Source organism: Sturnus vulgaris, chromosome 14 (assembly GCF_052056855.1).
Source record: "Sturnus vulgaris isolate bStuVul1 chromosome 14, bStuVul1.hap1, whole genome shotgun sequence".
NCBI classification, from domain to species: Eukaryota; Metazoa; Chordata; class Aves; order Passeriformes; family Sturnidae; genus Sturnus; species Sturnus vulgaris.
The window spans coordinates 14,817,576-14,833,613 of NC_142256.1; the positions used below are offsets into that span (position 1 = coordinate 14,817,576).

General features: G+C 39.5%; 1 protein-coding gene across 10 annotated transcripts in view; it reads left to right on the top strand.

Annotated features, from left to right (window-relative positions):
* The window catches only part of GRIA3 (glutamate ionotropic receptor AMPA type subunit 3), a 146,320-nt gene that overhangs the window by 80,106 nt on the left and 50,176 nt on the right, over positions 1–16,038 (top strand). For 8 of the 10 annotated variants that reach the window (XR_001403837.2, XR_015806779.1, XR_015806780.1 and 5 more), the window contains exons 5-10: positions 2,038–2,091; positions 3,532–3,693; positions 7,251–7,418; positions 10,558–10,662; positions 11,938–12,045; positions 13,213–13,419. Coding sequence is in view for 7 of the 10 variants with exons in the window: in XM_014886405.2 (XP_014741891.1) it covers positions 2,038–2,091; positions 3,532–3,693; positions 7,251–7,418; positions 10,558–10,662; positions 11,938–12,045; positions 13,213–13,419 (804 nt within the window). In the remaining 3 variants the exon portion in view is untranslated. The remainder of the gene's footprint in view (positions 1–2,037; positions 2,092–3,531; positions 3,694–7,250; positions 7,419–10,557; positions 10,663–11,937; positions 12,046–13,212; positions 13,420–16,038) is intronic. The other 2 variants (XM_088173241.1, XM_014886423.2) reach the window with 1 other exon arrangement.

Here is a 16,038-nt window from a genome sequence, read left to right on the forward strand (position 1 = left end):
GCTGTCAGGTCACTTCTGAAAGATGCTTTATGAATTAAAGCTTGACTGTAGTACGTTGGACCTCTCAGGTTTAATAAACAGAGTCATTTTGAAGACATGACAACAGATGAGACGAAAGTTGAGTCTGATCTATGCTAATGAGTCCTACATTTCCTGTTTGCAGTGTTGTTCCTGATGCCTGTAGCAGTTCCATGTGTGTTTTTCTTACAGCCTCTGACTTCATCTGTGGTGATATTTTTCTCTTAAATAAACACATTTCTGAATACAAATGTAAAGGCTTTCTTATTTGCTGTTAAGGTTAAAACCACAATTGTTGTTCTTAAGTAAGATTTTTTCTGTAACCTGTCTTTAAGGTGAAATTAAAATATACAGAGAATTCAGTATGCAAATAGCATACACACCAGATGATCTGAAGGAAGCCTGCACATTTCCACAGAAAACAAATGTGAGTATAGGAAAGCAGATGCTTGCTACCAACAGAGTGTACATACAGTTCTCAAGAGGACCTGAACAGCAATTTATTTTCAGGCTGCTGGAAGTATGCAAATTCCTACAGAATTAAATGTGAATTTAAAAGAAATGGCATCTATTAAGGACAATACTACCCAAAGAGGCAATTGGGAACTTAATAATTTAATCAAGAACTTGAGCAGGCTCAGTAGTGTATCTAAAGTCAGTGACTCAAATGTCATCTGGTTTTAGCAAAGACATAAGTGGTTATGTTGTCTTTCAAAGTGTGGCATTTGGAGTGTTTTCATGGAGTGTGATCATGGAGTTCATTTGTATGGTTATGTATAGATTTTCAGATGATTCTCCATCAAAAAGCATCATCTATTTGCTTGAGCTGCTTGTAGGATATATACTACAATAATACTTGTTTGTATTGCTAGCATTATGCTTTCTGTTTTTAACCTGGCAAGCCTGGGTATAATGGATTATGTATTGACATGCATGTAATCACCACAACTATAAATTAAATTCTTACTGGTGAATGTTGTTCCATTTGATGGCTGTGGGACTGGATGGATGTTTCTGAGATTATAATCTGAAGGCAAGGGCACAGTCTTGCACAAGTGGCATTGCTGGTGAGCCAGCTGCCATCTGTGTAGACATGGGAAGTGTGTGTTTCCTTCCTTACGCAAAAGCACAGCATTCCTGGAGTCAGGGGGAGCACATAGGATGGCAAAGTTCAGGCTTGCCAGGCAGTGCTGCCTTCACTGTTCCCCATCACCCTCAGAGAATTCAGCTGCTGAGTTCATCCTGCTGCCCTTTTGTCTCTTAGCAATTCCATTTAATGACTTTTTGCACAGAGAGATGCCCAAGTGAGGTCAGCGAGGACAGGAGATGTTGCTTAGTGGAATGTGCAACATAAGGTTTAGTAGCAATTTTGACACAACATCGCAAGGTCAGATGTATCCCTTTAGATGCACTGGAAATGACAAGTCTTCAAGCCTTTTGAAACCTGTCAAAAGGCAATGAAGGTCGCTGCTTGTAACTTTGGGAATTTAACTTCAGGCATTCATACATGGAAAGGCTTGGCCAGGGTTCTTGTAGGGAACTCCCTGTACAGCTTGGAGCCTGCTCAGCCCTGCTGTGCTGGTGCAGGTTAGCAAACAGGGAGTGCCTGGGCAGTGTCCTGCACCTCTCCTATGCTCCACAAACAAGGAATGAAGTAAACAGGAGTTTACTTTGGGTAGATACACTATTACCTCGTTTCAGAGCAGAAATACTTGAAATGATAACTAAAATTAACCTGGTCAGCAGGGAGGACACTGTGACCATAAGAGTGAATTTTCCAGGTAAGGTCATCTCTGCAGAGTTTTCTCAGCCTTGTGAGTTATTCTTTGTTGTACTCTGCCCATGAGCTTGAAAAACACAAATGACTACATCTTGTCTGTAATGCCACAGATCTGGAATACTTGTGCTGCCCATGGATTGAACATGGAAGATTATAAAAATATTCATTCTCTGTCTTTTCCACTGGTTAAGAGTCATCTTCTTACAAACAAATAATATGTAATGTTTTTCTCCACACAGGTTGTAATCCTCGGCAAACATTCTAGAGGCTATCACTACATGTTAGCTAACCTGGTAAGAGCTTTTCTTCATGGAAAGTATAGCTACATTTTAGAGGGTAAAATATGCTGTTCAGGTTGTGGAAACTTTAATCAGGAAATGGAAATGCATGGATGAGTACTTGGATTTTGAGAAATTACTTCAGTAAATACTGTAACTGGTATGTCATGTCTACTCAGTTTCTTTTGTCAGAAAATGTCATGTCCTCTACTAATTTTAAAATAATAATTTAATTATAAATTTTCCACTAATTTGTATCCTCATAAATTAGATACTTGTGACTGTAATTTTGTATATATTTTGAATTTAAGCACTCCAGGAAAAATAATTGTAGCATATTTCTGTATAAGTGGTAAAAAGCTACAAATCAGAAAATTCTATCTGGTGAACCACCAAGACTGTTTAGCTTTTCTTTTGTATTTCAAAGTGTAGGATTGTGCCTTTGTATGTGCTGACCTATCAGGAAGAGGCTGTACATTTTTATCTGTATCAGAGCTTCTTCTGGAGCATAAGATTGACTTTCAGGGACTTTTGTGATGCTTTTGAAATGTCATCTACTTAGGTTCCTTATAAAAAGTCTTGTATTGTAATTAATCTGGCAGGAAGACTCATTTTTAGGTTCTGTGTACTGCAAGTGGAAAAATGTTTCTCAAAAACTTACTTTGTAGTTCGCAATCCTAATTACTCAAAGATTCTCTGTATCCATGTTTTGGTGTGATTAAAGCAGAAAAGACAAATTTTAAAATATTCTTATTTAGTTTAAGTACTGTATGAATTTAAGATGCATCATTTTGCATTATACGAAGCAGTCATGATTTTACTGATTAGCTCATGCATAGAAATGCAGAGGTTCTTATTCTGGGTTGCCTTTTAGTATGTGTAACCATTGACATTCAGATAAACATGACTGCAATCAAGTCATACTAATCAAAAAGGCTCCAATTTACTGCCTCAGGTATAAATAACAACAGAGTGGGAGAGAATCATCCCATTCTGCTTGCACGTGACGTGCTGAGTAATGCTGCAATGGAGAACTGCCTGGCAAGAGATTGAGTGGTTTTCTTTCCCAGCCCTGAACCTTTGTGTTCACTTTGCTGTACAAATGGGGTTTGAGGTCCTTGACCAGTTTTCACCATGATCAGGACAAAAGAGGAAATGATACTTCCAAGTTTCCCTGCTGTTTCCTTTCTGACTGGCAAATATTACCTACCACATTGCCACAACCCAAAAGGGAAGTTTTCTATTCAAAGAACAAGAAGATGTTTTAAATTCTATTCTATGCCACTATCAAAATCCTAATTGTGATAGTAGTTGTCTCCTTGGTAGAATATTTTCAGCTAACAAGAGGGACATTAAGCAGTGTCTTTTGTGCTGCACTTGTCACAGGTAAAACTGAGCCAGAGGAAAGTGTCTTTGGATGACAACGATTCTTTTTTTCTATGTGTGTCCTCCCAGGGTTTCACAGACATTGTTCTGGAGAGAGTAATGCATGGAGGTGCCAATATTACTGGATTTCAGATTGTTAATAATGAAAACCCAATGGTTCAACAGTTTCTACAGCGCTGGATGAGGCTTGATGAAAGGGAATTCCCTGAAGCCAAGAACTCACCATTAAAGGTATTTATTTTAATCTGTCAGCAATGGATATTATATGCTTTTAACAATTCTTTGGGAGTTTTTAATCTCAGATATGTTCATAAGTATGATACAGATCCCTGATGAGAATATGTCACAACATTCACTGCCCTTCCAGAAGAAAGAGGCAGAGGCTGTTACACACAAATGCCCACCATGGTGGGAGTTCCTCAGAAACAAAGGCTTGATCTTGCAAATCCTATCACTGTGCAGTAAATGTAAAAACTTCTAATATGAACCTCTTGAATTAGTCTTGGGCTGAATATGGGGGCTAGTTAGGTTAGGTTTTAGATGCAAAATGTGCATTATTAGTCCATTTTAATGGTAATAGAGAATTTCACATGCAAAATGAAGTAGCTCTGGATTCACTAAGGAACCACTGCCGCCTCCTAGTTACTGCTGACAATTACTCTCATAATCTAACCCTCTGTTTTACACCTCTGTCCTTTACTTAAACAGTCTGGCTATCTAACTGAAACCAATAAAATTTTTCAAAATTTTTTTGGATTAAAGTCCCAGGTTCACCAAAACTGTCACAGATTAGATGAAGTAAATGTCCCTCTTATTAGGAAACTTACAACCTGTTACTATCTCACTCAGATTTTTTTTCTGCCTAAGCATCTCTATCATAGAGGGGGATGCTATTCACTGTCCAGTGGAGTGCATCAGGAAAACCCTTTCCAGCACAGAAGTCATAAACTCTTCTAGGACCACTGCATATTAGTAATATTCTTATTACATTCCTTCTTTTTCTTCTTCTTTTGGAGAGATCTCTTCTTCTTCACCCTTCTCCATAGGTGAATGAAACCTGGGTATGGTAGTATACAAACTGATTTCTCAGGGCAACCAAACCTAAAAACCACTGCCCTGATGGGAAAGTTCGTGTCTTTCATGTTTGATTTGGGAAGGACACATGCAAACTGATGGAACAGATTTAGAATTCAAAATTACTTTGATAAACTGGAGTAATGTCTCGGTATGAATAAGACACAATTCAGGAAAGCATTAAAATACTAGATAGGAAGGAAAAATCTAGTCCAGTTCCATGCATGGGGGGCACCAGGGTAGGCAGTAGCACTGGGCTGGGCTTACAGACAGAATGGGAGCCACTTACGAGGCTCTTACTGCTCTTTCTGGCAGTGCCATTCATGAATGGCTGGTGATTTGGAGAGTGACTTTTCCATCCCTGGGATCATATCATTTCTGTGAGGGAGGAAAATTATCTTAATCCTGCACCATCCCATAGCCTTGCTGGCATTTCAGAGGAAGCAGAGAAAGACAAACAGAGGCCCACAAAAACCAGATTAGTGTGTTCTTGCCTGTGGATTCGAATTTAGTCCTGCTTTCTAGAGCTTTCTAGCAGTGATGCAGAAGTGAAGATAAGTATCATACTAATCTTAAAAGCTCGGAAATACACAAAGTTAACCTGAGATGATTTTATTCCACTTGAAAGCAATTTATCTTGAGGAAAAAAATTATTGTCCCTCCTTAAAAAAGGATCTTAAGTATATAGTAAAAACACAAAGATTACATTACCTTTCCACAAATGTACAGCTCATTATAGAAATGTGCAAAGTATTTGTTAATCAGACAAAAAGCATACTTAAAAATTGGTGTACAATATTTTTGATTAGGAAATAAAATTGCCTAGAGATTAAAGTCCTGATGTTTAATTTATTCTATATTTTATCAGCCTTTCCCTTCTTTCTCTCTTTTTTCTCTTTGCATGCTCATGCATTTATAAGTAGAATTCAAATAAAGTAGAAAATTAGATAGCTCTCTTGGCATGACTTGGAAGGGACTGCATTAAGGTTACTGACAATTGACGCAGTCTGCTGAAAAAATTATCAATGTGTAAATTTTATGTACTGCTAGATTGGGCAGCTATTACAAGATTTTTTTTAATACAGGAACAAATAGCTTAAAACTACTGTCCAGTTCTGTATTATTTTGTGGATTGAGCTTTGTTAACTTTCTGAAAGAGGAGAGAGTGATTATTGTGAAGCATCACAGGGAGAGGTAAAGGTGGGCAGGATCAGAAGAGTGAGTGCCTGTGCTGTACTGTCAGAGCAGGAACCACCACCCATTCCCAGTAAGTTTATAAACTGCTGTCATTCAAAGCTCTGTGGAATGTCTGCTCTACAACCTTTTTCACAGCCCTACCTTTGCACTCTTTTTTATCAGAGACAATTCTCTTGATCTGCATGTGCAGACTCGCCTTGTTCTGTGCAGAGTTCCTGTGGCTTGATATCAAACTGAAGAACTTGCAGTAAAATAATGTTCAGTTTTAAGAAATACAGAACCTCCAATTGTGCTATCCTTCCCTACAGGATAGAATTAATTTCTGAATATAATAAATCTTATCCACAAAGAGAGTAACTGAACAAGCAGCTGAAACTTGGATTTCTGCCTTTCTGGTTTGCATGTGGGCAGCAGATCTTGTGGCCTGAGCTCCAGCACGAGGTTCCTCAGGAGGCAGGATCCCTATGGGCCCACAGGCAGCCAAAAGAAGTGCACTTTCCATTCTTCATTTCTTCCTTCATTCTCTTACAAGTGATGTAGAGGTATTGAGGATCACTTACAAGGGACTTGAAATCTGCTCTTACAGACCGAGCATGTTCAATTGCTCCCAGAAGGTCCATGCTGCAAGGGTCTCCTCTGCACAGACCCTGAAATTACAGATTTGCTGTAATGCTAATGGAATCCAGGGATGTCATATACAAAAGCCAGGCCACTCTAGGAGGGAAGAACTTTCAGACAAAAGATACATGTGGAAAAAGAAAAAAAACCCCTCTTTGATGATATTTGCTAGGTGATACTAAATTTATAGCATGGTGGAGGTGTCACCAGGTAAGATGTGATGAGCAGTGAAATGAAGATGACAGCAGCAGGAACCCGTAAGTTAAGTTGTCTGGGGGTTTTGTTCAAGAGCTCCTGCTACACAGAGCTTACCACCCTCTGCAGGAGTAAGGGAAGGCAGCTGGGGAATTACCAAGGTGATGTAATGCCTAAAGTGAATTTTGTGATTATTTGCTTATATAGCTGTTTCCTAAGAAAAGTAATTTTATCTATTCTTTGCTACAGATGCTACCTAATCAGGATTGTGATCCAAAGAGAAATGATTTATGTTAACTTCAAGTCAAAGCTGTCTTGGCAATCTTGTTAAAAGCAGCAACAAAAAGTCTAAAGCAAAAACTCAAATATGAGTTTTCCTTTGGTAACAGTATGGTCTAGCATGGAATTGCAGACTTGTGTAGTAAGCTCATCTAGATGAGCAAGTTTCCAATCAAAATGAAATTTTATGCAACTATGAACTTGTATTGTTATTTTGCTGCTATATGCTATACAGAGTGAAAATATTTTTAATTTGTTAATTGAAATAGATGGAATTGTTACAAAGCACCAGCTGAAAGAGAGCCAGCAAAGGGATCTGCAAGCATGACTCTTCTGTTCTAACAGAAAGGAGGATTTGATGTGATACACCTGGGGCAATTCTCAAATTGCAGTTTGTCACCGTATTTTCTTTGTGTCAATTGCAGTACACGTCTGCACTGACCCATGATGCAGTCCTGGTCATAGCAGAGGCTTTCCGGTACCTCCGAAGGCAGCGTGTGGATGTCTCCAGGAGAGGCAGTGCTGGAGACTGCCTCGCTAACCCTGCAGTGCCATGGAGCCAAGGAATTGATATAGAAAGAGCACTGAAAATGGTAAGGGCAAAGATAACAGCTCAAGAGCAACAGCAGCAATTCTGTAGTGCCTGTGTCCTGCCTCATGTACAGAGCTTCTCTACTCGCACAAAGAGCTGCAGCTCCTTGGCGAAACAAAGTAAAAACAACGTTAATGAGTAACTTCAAAGGATGGATAAAATGTATTCAATAGAGTAACATAGATAAAATGTATTCAATAGAGTAACATACTAGCTCACAAAACTTTGACCAAAATCCCTCCAGCACTCATGGAGCAGCTGCCTGACTGTCCCCACCAGAGCACCTACAATCCCTCAGATCCCCTATAACACCCCAGCATCCCAGGAGAGTGAGCATGAGCCATTTTGCAATTGAACACGTATTGGGAGTTTCTAAAGTCAGGCTGAGCCTGCAAATCTGACTAACAGAACTAGACTGGGTCTTTGGCACACGTATTGTAATTCTTGCAGGGAAAGATTTGTTTATGAGCTTAAATGCATGTGTGCAGTTTTGGTAATTTGCCAGTAAAAAGTCAACTCAGATTGGTTTAAAACAGTGGAGAGGTTGTTGTTGATCATAGCAGTATTGATAGATCTCAGCACCAGCCTGAACCTAGGAACAGTTTAGCCTCCAAGAAGTTCTGATTCTTGGTATAACTTTGCACTCAGCCAGATTACCTTCTACATGGCCAAATTTTTATCCCTAACAGTAGTTATGGCATAACAGTAGTTATGGGATCCTACCTCCCTTATGTCTCTAATTTTGTTGATTTTTATCTCTTTTTAGTCTGCTATTTGTGTTAAAGCAAGTGACAGCAGGAAAAATTGGATAATGTTTTTGTAGATGCAAAAAACAAGATTGCTTTTAATCTGGCTCAAATAACTCTAAACAAACCTATTAGCATTGATTATATTAATGCAGACATAGAACTGGTGTGAGTGAGGTCATAAATAAGCCTGTGTTAGGTGCAAACAAATCCTAGGTCAATCTTCATACACTTAGCTTAATTACTGCTTTTTCTCAACTACCAAATTGGAAGGATTGTATCAGAATATTATAATGAGTTGTGAATGGTTATAATCAGATTATATCACTCTTGAAACTGAGATGGTTTAGTCTCACATAAAAAGAGCCAGAGCTCTTTTTTATGTCAGTTTTTCACCTCCTAACATATTCCATAACTGCACTTTATAAATTCAATCTTCACAGTAGTTAAAGGATTTGTACTGTTCTGATATACGAGTTATTCATGTCAATAGAGAAAACCAGCACTGCAATAGGACACTCCCTTATTTAGAAGAATTTACTTTAAAAACATATTTAAAAGCTATAAAAAGGCATGATTGGCAAAAAATGCAGAAGTTTGACTTTTAGCTGGTTGCCTTGAATTTTTTTAGCTATTCAGAATCACACCTCCAATGAGAGCTACCCAAGATCATCCCACATGGCCTTCCAGTACCCATCCTGTCCATCACCTTCTTTCCTTCTATTCAGACAATGTTCTTGAATCTTTGCTCAGGAGAAAAAAAACAACGATTTAATAATTTTTCCTCTCCACTCTGTAGCATCAACTCAGATAAGAATGCTTTTTTCAAGATACCCTTGAAATATCTATCCTGTGCCAGCAAAAGGTCCAGTGCCTCACTATTGTCATTAGGCATTACTTGAAACTTCTTCCCAACAGCCTTGAAAACCGTGCATATCTTTGTTTCTGAAGCTGGTTTTAATACATCAGTTAGTGGCAGACAGTTTACCTGAACAGATGTGGACACTTATAAATTGTCACTCTGCAGTTACCTCCACACACTCCCACCAAGTGTTCGAGTCGTGGCGAGCCTTCCTGCCTCAGTGCAGCCATGTTCTGCAAATTGCTGTTTTCCCACCAAGGAGAAACAAATTAAGTTTGAAGCCAAAAGGTGTCCAGTGCACGAAGCTCAGATCTCAGTGGGCACCAGGAGGGAGCCAGTGTAACAAGCTCTGTGAGACACCCAGTCACTGCTGAGCTAAGGTAGCCAGACAGCTCCTAGTAAATGCCAGAGGCAGGCACAGCAACTCACATCTGGATACAATTTATGTGTCAACTGCCCTACAAGTACATTTGCTCAGTCCACAGTTGATAAGACGTCTTGGGGTCAAATTTGGCTTTCAAAGTGCAGTTCATCTCTCTAGCTTTCTGTACACAAGAATACTCAGATTTTTTCCAGCCCCTATAGTGATATAAACTATTTTAAAGAAGGTTCAAATCCACTTGCAGATAAAAAAGAAACTCCCTGTATGTCAGTGTGGATTAGGCTTGCTGGGTAATTTGGGGCTCCGTGGAATTTTTGGTTGATGTAGCACCTCATCTCTAAAAAGTGAACAGCAGATCAGTCACCAGCCCTGAACAGTTTGCCTTTGACTAGTCTAGATTCACCTCTTCCTTAACTTCTACAGTTTTTGCTATATATTAAAGCTAATTTGCCCCTACTGAAGTTTGAGACTGTTACCTTTTCTGCCTGAGATGACAGCTTGCCATTGTTGATAAGTGACAAATGAAAATACCTCATCCTTTCATACAGGGAAATAAGAAAGGCTCTTTTTTTTGAGACAAAGTACTTTATACTTTCCCTTCAGATGATTCATGTGAGTAGGTAATGATAAGACTGTCTGTACACCCATCCATCCTGACTGAGACCAGAACTCCATAAGCAGTAGAGACAATTGTCTGTGCTCATTCAGAGAAGACATTCGTTCCTTTCTCCTACACTGGGACTGATCCTAAAATAAAGCACTTCCCAGAATGAGCAATGATTTGCCATTCTGGTCTGTACTGCAGATCACTCTGTGCCATATTGTGAGGGGTTTAATTGCACTAATTGTTGCTCATGCCTCGCTGATGCTCCATTCTGTATCAGTGAACCCAGCGTGACCAAGCATGGCAGAATCAGTCTATCTTACATTTAACATACCTGCAGGGCTCATTTCACTTAAATGCAGCTCACTCTGGCACTGAGTCACAAGCTGAGTTCTCACGAATATGTACAGCTGGAACTCAGAGGATGGAGACTGGGATTGTTTTGAACAGTACAACTGACTGTGTCAGAAGCAGTACAAGTCTCTTACATAGATAAAAAATAAAGTGAATCTTTTATTAAAATATTTTTCTGTTTATTCCCTCAAGGTGCAAGTTCAAGGAATGACAGGGAACATCCAGTTTGACACCTATGGGCGAAGAACAAATTACACAATTGATGTGTATGAAATGAAAGCTGCTGGGTCAAGGAAGGTGAGTTTCAAGACATGAATTCAGATTTCATACCTTCACAAACATTTATTCCAACAAACCAATGAAATTCAAAAATACCAGACATGCAGTGTAATAACAGGGTCCTGAAGAGTGGCCCCTTCATTCTGTCTTCCCTATCCCAGGAGCCTTGTTATATTCAGTTCCTGGACTAAACCACTCAGCCTGCTTAACATCTTCACTGGTTTCCATGTCAACTTCAAACACAACTTTTTCCCTTAAAATCATTCTGGAGCTTTTTCCCTGCCAAATGTAATACCTGCTGTCATGGTCCTGTGCCTAGTCCTCCTATCTTCTAAATTCCTTTCCATCTTTCCCTCCCTCTCCATATTGGGCTTTGGAGCCACGGGGAAGCTGAAACCCTCTGAAATTAACAGAAAGTACGTCCGGTTTTAATTAGAATTTCATATTAATTCTCTTGTCTTCTAAGTAAAGTTTAGATCCTAAGTGGGATAGTTGCCTAGATCAGTGTTATAAAAGAAGTTTAAGGCAGATGTTAAAAAAAATTAGGTAGACAGAGTCAAAAAACTACTGAGAAAAGAATCTGTGTGGTTGAGTCTCTTAGATCCCCTGATTTCACCTGTTTGATCACCACTGAGACTCTTAAACATTTCTGCACATTTAATAACCATATACTTCTAAAAATGGCCCAGCTACTCAGGGAGGTGTACAATGCAGAGAACAGTGTTACTTCTGTGCTGTGCAGAAATACAAAAGCTATTGTGATAGCCTAGTGATGCAGCCAAAGGTCGACACCAGCCAGCTGATAAAGTCACTTTGTGCTCACGGAGGGTTTTGTGTCCCACACTGGAGATAATGTGGCTGTGCCTGCATTGCTAACCATGTCTGCATCTGCTCTAAAGCCAGCTCAGGTCTGCAGGGGCTGTGTTGGATAAAAATCACAAAATCGGAGAATTTTACTCAGAATGCTGTGCTGTTTATTTTCTTGTCTGTAGTATGTTCTTATGCTGTGGATATATGGGAATTTATTCCACAGGCACCATACTGATGTGAATTGAGATAGGGAGAATTTAATATGTATTTTCACTTAGATTTGACTTGCACTGATTTGCTCTTGGGCTTGAGAACACAGTTTCTTTAAGGAAATGGATGTAAAGCTAATGTAGTCCCTTAATGACAAAAAACAGTGAATGAGAAATGTTACAAAGCCTTAGGCTTTGACAGTTGCTCTTACAAGTTCAGGTACCAGAGTCTTTGTAAAGGTATGTAATGAGGTAACAATCTCCATTTTTATAGGCTGGTTATTGGAATGAATATGAACGATATGTGCCAGCATTAGATCAGCTGCCCTCTAATGACACTTCATCTGTGGAGAACAGAACTATAGTAGTCACTACCATCTTGGTAAGTTTTATGTTCTTAGTATGTTTGTGTTTAGGAAACAAGGCACATGACTCCTGTGGTGTGTTAGACACCTTGTCAGGAGGCAGATGTTGAATACTACACGAATTCAAGTGACTGGAAAGTTCAGTATCTTCCAGAGATACTGAGGGCTTGACCCTGCTAACTTATATATATATCAGTACATCTGCTCACAGGAGGTGCTCACTTGAGCTCACCATTGTGCTTTGATGCTTCCCAGACACTTGAACTCAAATTAAGTGCCTCATGTAAGTGAAGTTATTATGCATGCATGTAAATGAGCACAGAGATTGGCCTTTCTGCTGTAGAGTCAAATCTTGCACCCCTCACTCAGGTACAGCTCCTGTAAACTCAACCCCTGTGGACTGAGTAAGGGTGGCACAATGAAGCCTGTAGAGAACTGGACCTGCTCTAGCACTGGGTGAAAAGCAGCCTTTACCTGTGCAGTTCCAAAGGAGCAAAGCTCTTCCTGTGTGTCACGAGCAGCAGCACCTGTGTCCCAACACCTCTACAGACCTGCTCTATACAGCATTTGTTGGGACTTTCGTGTTTTTTACAATTCTGCTAAGCATGAATCAATTTTATGCTGTTTCCTGAAGCATTGTATTTTATACTCCTATGAATTTGGTGAGATATAATCAGCATTTCAACTAGAATTTTCCAATAAGGCTAAGGGAATTCAGTGACAAAAAATGCTGCTCTGAGGATTTCAACCTAGCTTGCCTTGGACTGCTTTGAAAATATCTCCATCAGAGCCCCATTCTTGGCCACTGGGGCTTAGGAAATTGTGGTGATGGTACAGGCATTGGATATGTCAGTCTTTAAACACTAAAACTTGAATTATTGCTAGAATGATGCTATTTGACTCTAATCAGGTATAATTCTGCAAAAAGAAGTGTAACTTTGTTAAAAAGTCCTGTTGCCTTCAATGGCTCCTTACTAGGAATACAATCAATAGTATGTGTGGCTGTAGGATCAGCCAAGGATTTGCAGAACCTGCAGAAGGCTGTCTTTCTAATTTCTGTACCAAAGCAGGAAATATTGTAAATACTTGCCAGTAATATAAAGGATAATAGCAGCTCTCATTTTGTGTGGTTTACAGCTGTGTTTTACATTCATAGACTTTTGATCTTTACTTTTGTTTCAAAGGAATCACCATATGTAATGTATAAGAAAAACCATGAACAACTAGAAGGGAATGAGAGATATGAAGGATATTGTGTAGACTTAGCTTCTGAAATAGCAAAACATGTTGGAATAAAATACAAACTGTCAATTGTTGGAGATGGGAAATATGGAGCTAGGGACCCTGAGACTAAGATATGGAATGGCATGGTGGGTGAACTGGTCTATGGGGTAAGTTTCTCTTAACCTTCATTTCAATGTTCTTTATAAAAAATTATGCTCAAAGTTAATAAACTGCAAAATAAACCTCATCTGTTTGACTACTACCTTTAAAATTCTATATATTTCTTTGTATTGCCATTTTATAGTCTATTTTTCTAATTGTTTTATTGCAGGAAAATGTCACATTTTTATTGCTGTTCTCCAAATCAGAGTCCATAAAATGTTGAGAAGTAGCATTGGGCAATCTTGAAATTCTTATTTACAGCAGAATTTCTGGTTTGCTCTTCATATGCTTTTTCTTCATTTGCCAGATCTCCTTTTTATGTATCAGTCTCTTAAGTGCTGGGGGAGTATCCCTCTCATTAAAGGTTTGATCTGGGTTGCTGAGCCCTTGCTGGGTCACTGATCTTGGTTTGTGTTTGATCAAACCTCTTTAATTGCATGGTTGCTTTTCAGGGTAAGAAGCAATGCAGGTGTGAAATTGCCCACATGTTTTTTTCTCTTTAAATCCTGAGTTTGGCTTCAAAAATCAAATGTCAAAAAAAGAAAAGAAAATAAAAAAAGCTAATTCACTGCATTCCTCTTTATATTTCTATATTGGGTGTACATCACTTTGTTTAGTAAGAACAAAAAGAGTCCGGAACTGCCATTTTAGAAACTTCTTTCTTCTTTGGAAATGAGAATTTTGGAATACAGATAAACCAGATGGAAGGGGGAGAAAATTGGCTTTGCAGAAAAGACTTCTCAAGCTGATATTTCATCTTTTTTTTTCTCAGATGCTAATGAGATGATTTGTGATTCCACCCAATCTTTTTTGCAGTTTATTTTTAACAAGCTTTCCTTTATTAAAAATATCTGAGCAGAAGCGCATATTTCAATTGCCTCCTTTTGTTCTGTGGCTGAGTGTAATTTCTAAAAGTCACCTCAAAATTTCCTTGGGATATTGCATCATCATTCTTGCAAAATGTTTGGTGATAATTCTTTTCAAATGAATCAGTCTTTTTAAAGTAATTGCTGGATTTTCACAAGTTTTCTTACTCTGGAGCAGTCAGTCCTGATGCCTTATTATGTAATTGGTAGCCTGTTCAACTTGAAAATGTTTTATAGAAATGACAATGTTTTTGTTGTATTGTATTATGGCAGGGAGGGAAATCTGCTGATTACAGAAAGTAAACAGGGTTCTAGAGCCTTGAATTATTTCTTTGCTTCCCTATTGCTTTGAGGTTTGATTATGCAAATCTTCTGAACTCCCCATGACTCAGTTGTGCAATTTGGGAAACTGATGTTTGCTGTCTTAGAGAACACAAGTCCATTGAGAACCTCTGAAGGTTTAGTTTAGTTCCAAGCAAACTGCATTGGACTGGAAACCTATACTCTCAGTTGCTCTGTGTGTGATTCAAGAAATATCAAGAATATCAGCTGTAATTGGGTCCTTTTGATGTACTTGTAAGTGACAAAAAAATAACCATACCGTGTGGAAAAAGCATGGCAAAAGAGAACCTGAAATTGCTGGTAACAGTCAGAGCACAGGGACTGTCTACACTAGGGGAGGAAAGGTGTGATGTGGGCTACAGCTTTTGTGTCTTGAGCCAGTAAGATTAGTCTGTGCTGTGCCATGCAAGATCTGCTTGCATAAAGGGCCTCAAAAATGCTCTGAAGGCTGGAGCACCTGTCCTGTGAGGAAAGGCTGAGGGAGTTGAGAATCTTCAGCTTGATGCAGTGAAGGCTCCAAAGAACCTTAGAGCACCTTCCAGTACCTAAAGGGGCTACAAGATAGATGGAGGGGGATGTTTTAGAGGGTCATGTAATGATAAGGGGGAATGGCCTTAAACTGAAAGAGGGTAGATTCAGATCAGATATTAGGAAGAAATTCTTAATCGTGAGGGTGCTGAGGACCTGGCCCAGGTTGCACAGAGAGGCAATGATGTCCCATCCCTGGAAACATTGAAGGTCAGGCTGAACAGGGCTCTAAACACCCTAATCTAGTGGAAGATGTCCTGCTTACAGGAGGGAGATTGAACTAAATGATCTTTCAAGGTCCTTTCCAACCCAAAACAATGTGTGATAAGCAGGTTGGCTGCAGCTGCCTTTTCCACAGCCTCTTGGGACCAGCCTAACTCAGAGAGTTCTGCCTCCTTAGCATCAAACTTAGCCCTAACCATACTTGTGACCTTTCCACACCAGCAAAACTGGCCCTGCATGCACCACAGACCATTCCTTAAAACAGCCCGAAAAACACCCCACCATTCTCATTTTCCCCTGCAAAAAGGTCAGTTCCTTTGTATTCTGAGCACAGTTTTCATCTGTGTTTTCTCATTAATGAAAAATTGAGGAATGTTTTCCTCCCTGACCCCCAACAGTTCCTGTACTCATGCTGTGAGCTCTGTTACTGAAGCCTCTCCACTGAAATGCTCAATTATTCAAAGGTCAGATGTGTCCCATGAGGCTTGAGTGCCGACCTAGGTTAATGCTTCCAGCCCTGCACTGCTGAGCCAGCTCCCCAAACTGTCCAGCTGAACTGAGCTTGCAAGCTGCATGGAAATCCACCTGGCTTTCTGTAAGCAGGGAAACCAGCCCCTGAACTCTGAGTACAAACCTCCCCAGCCCTCCAGACCTTTTCCCAGCTCT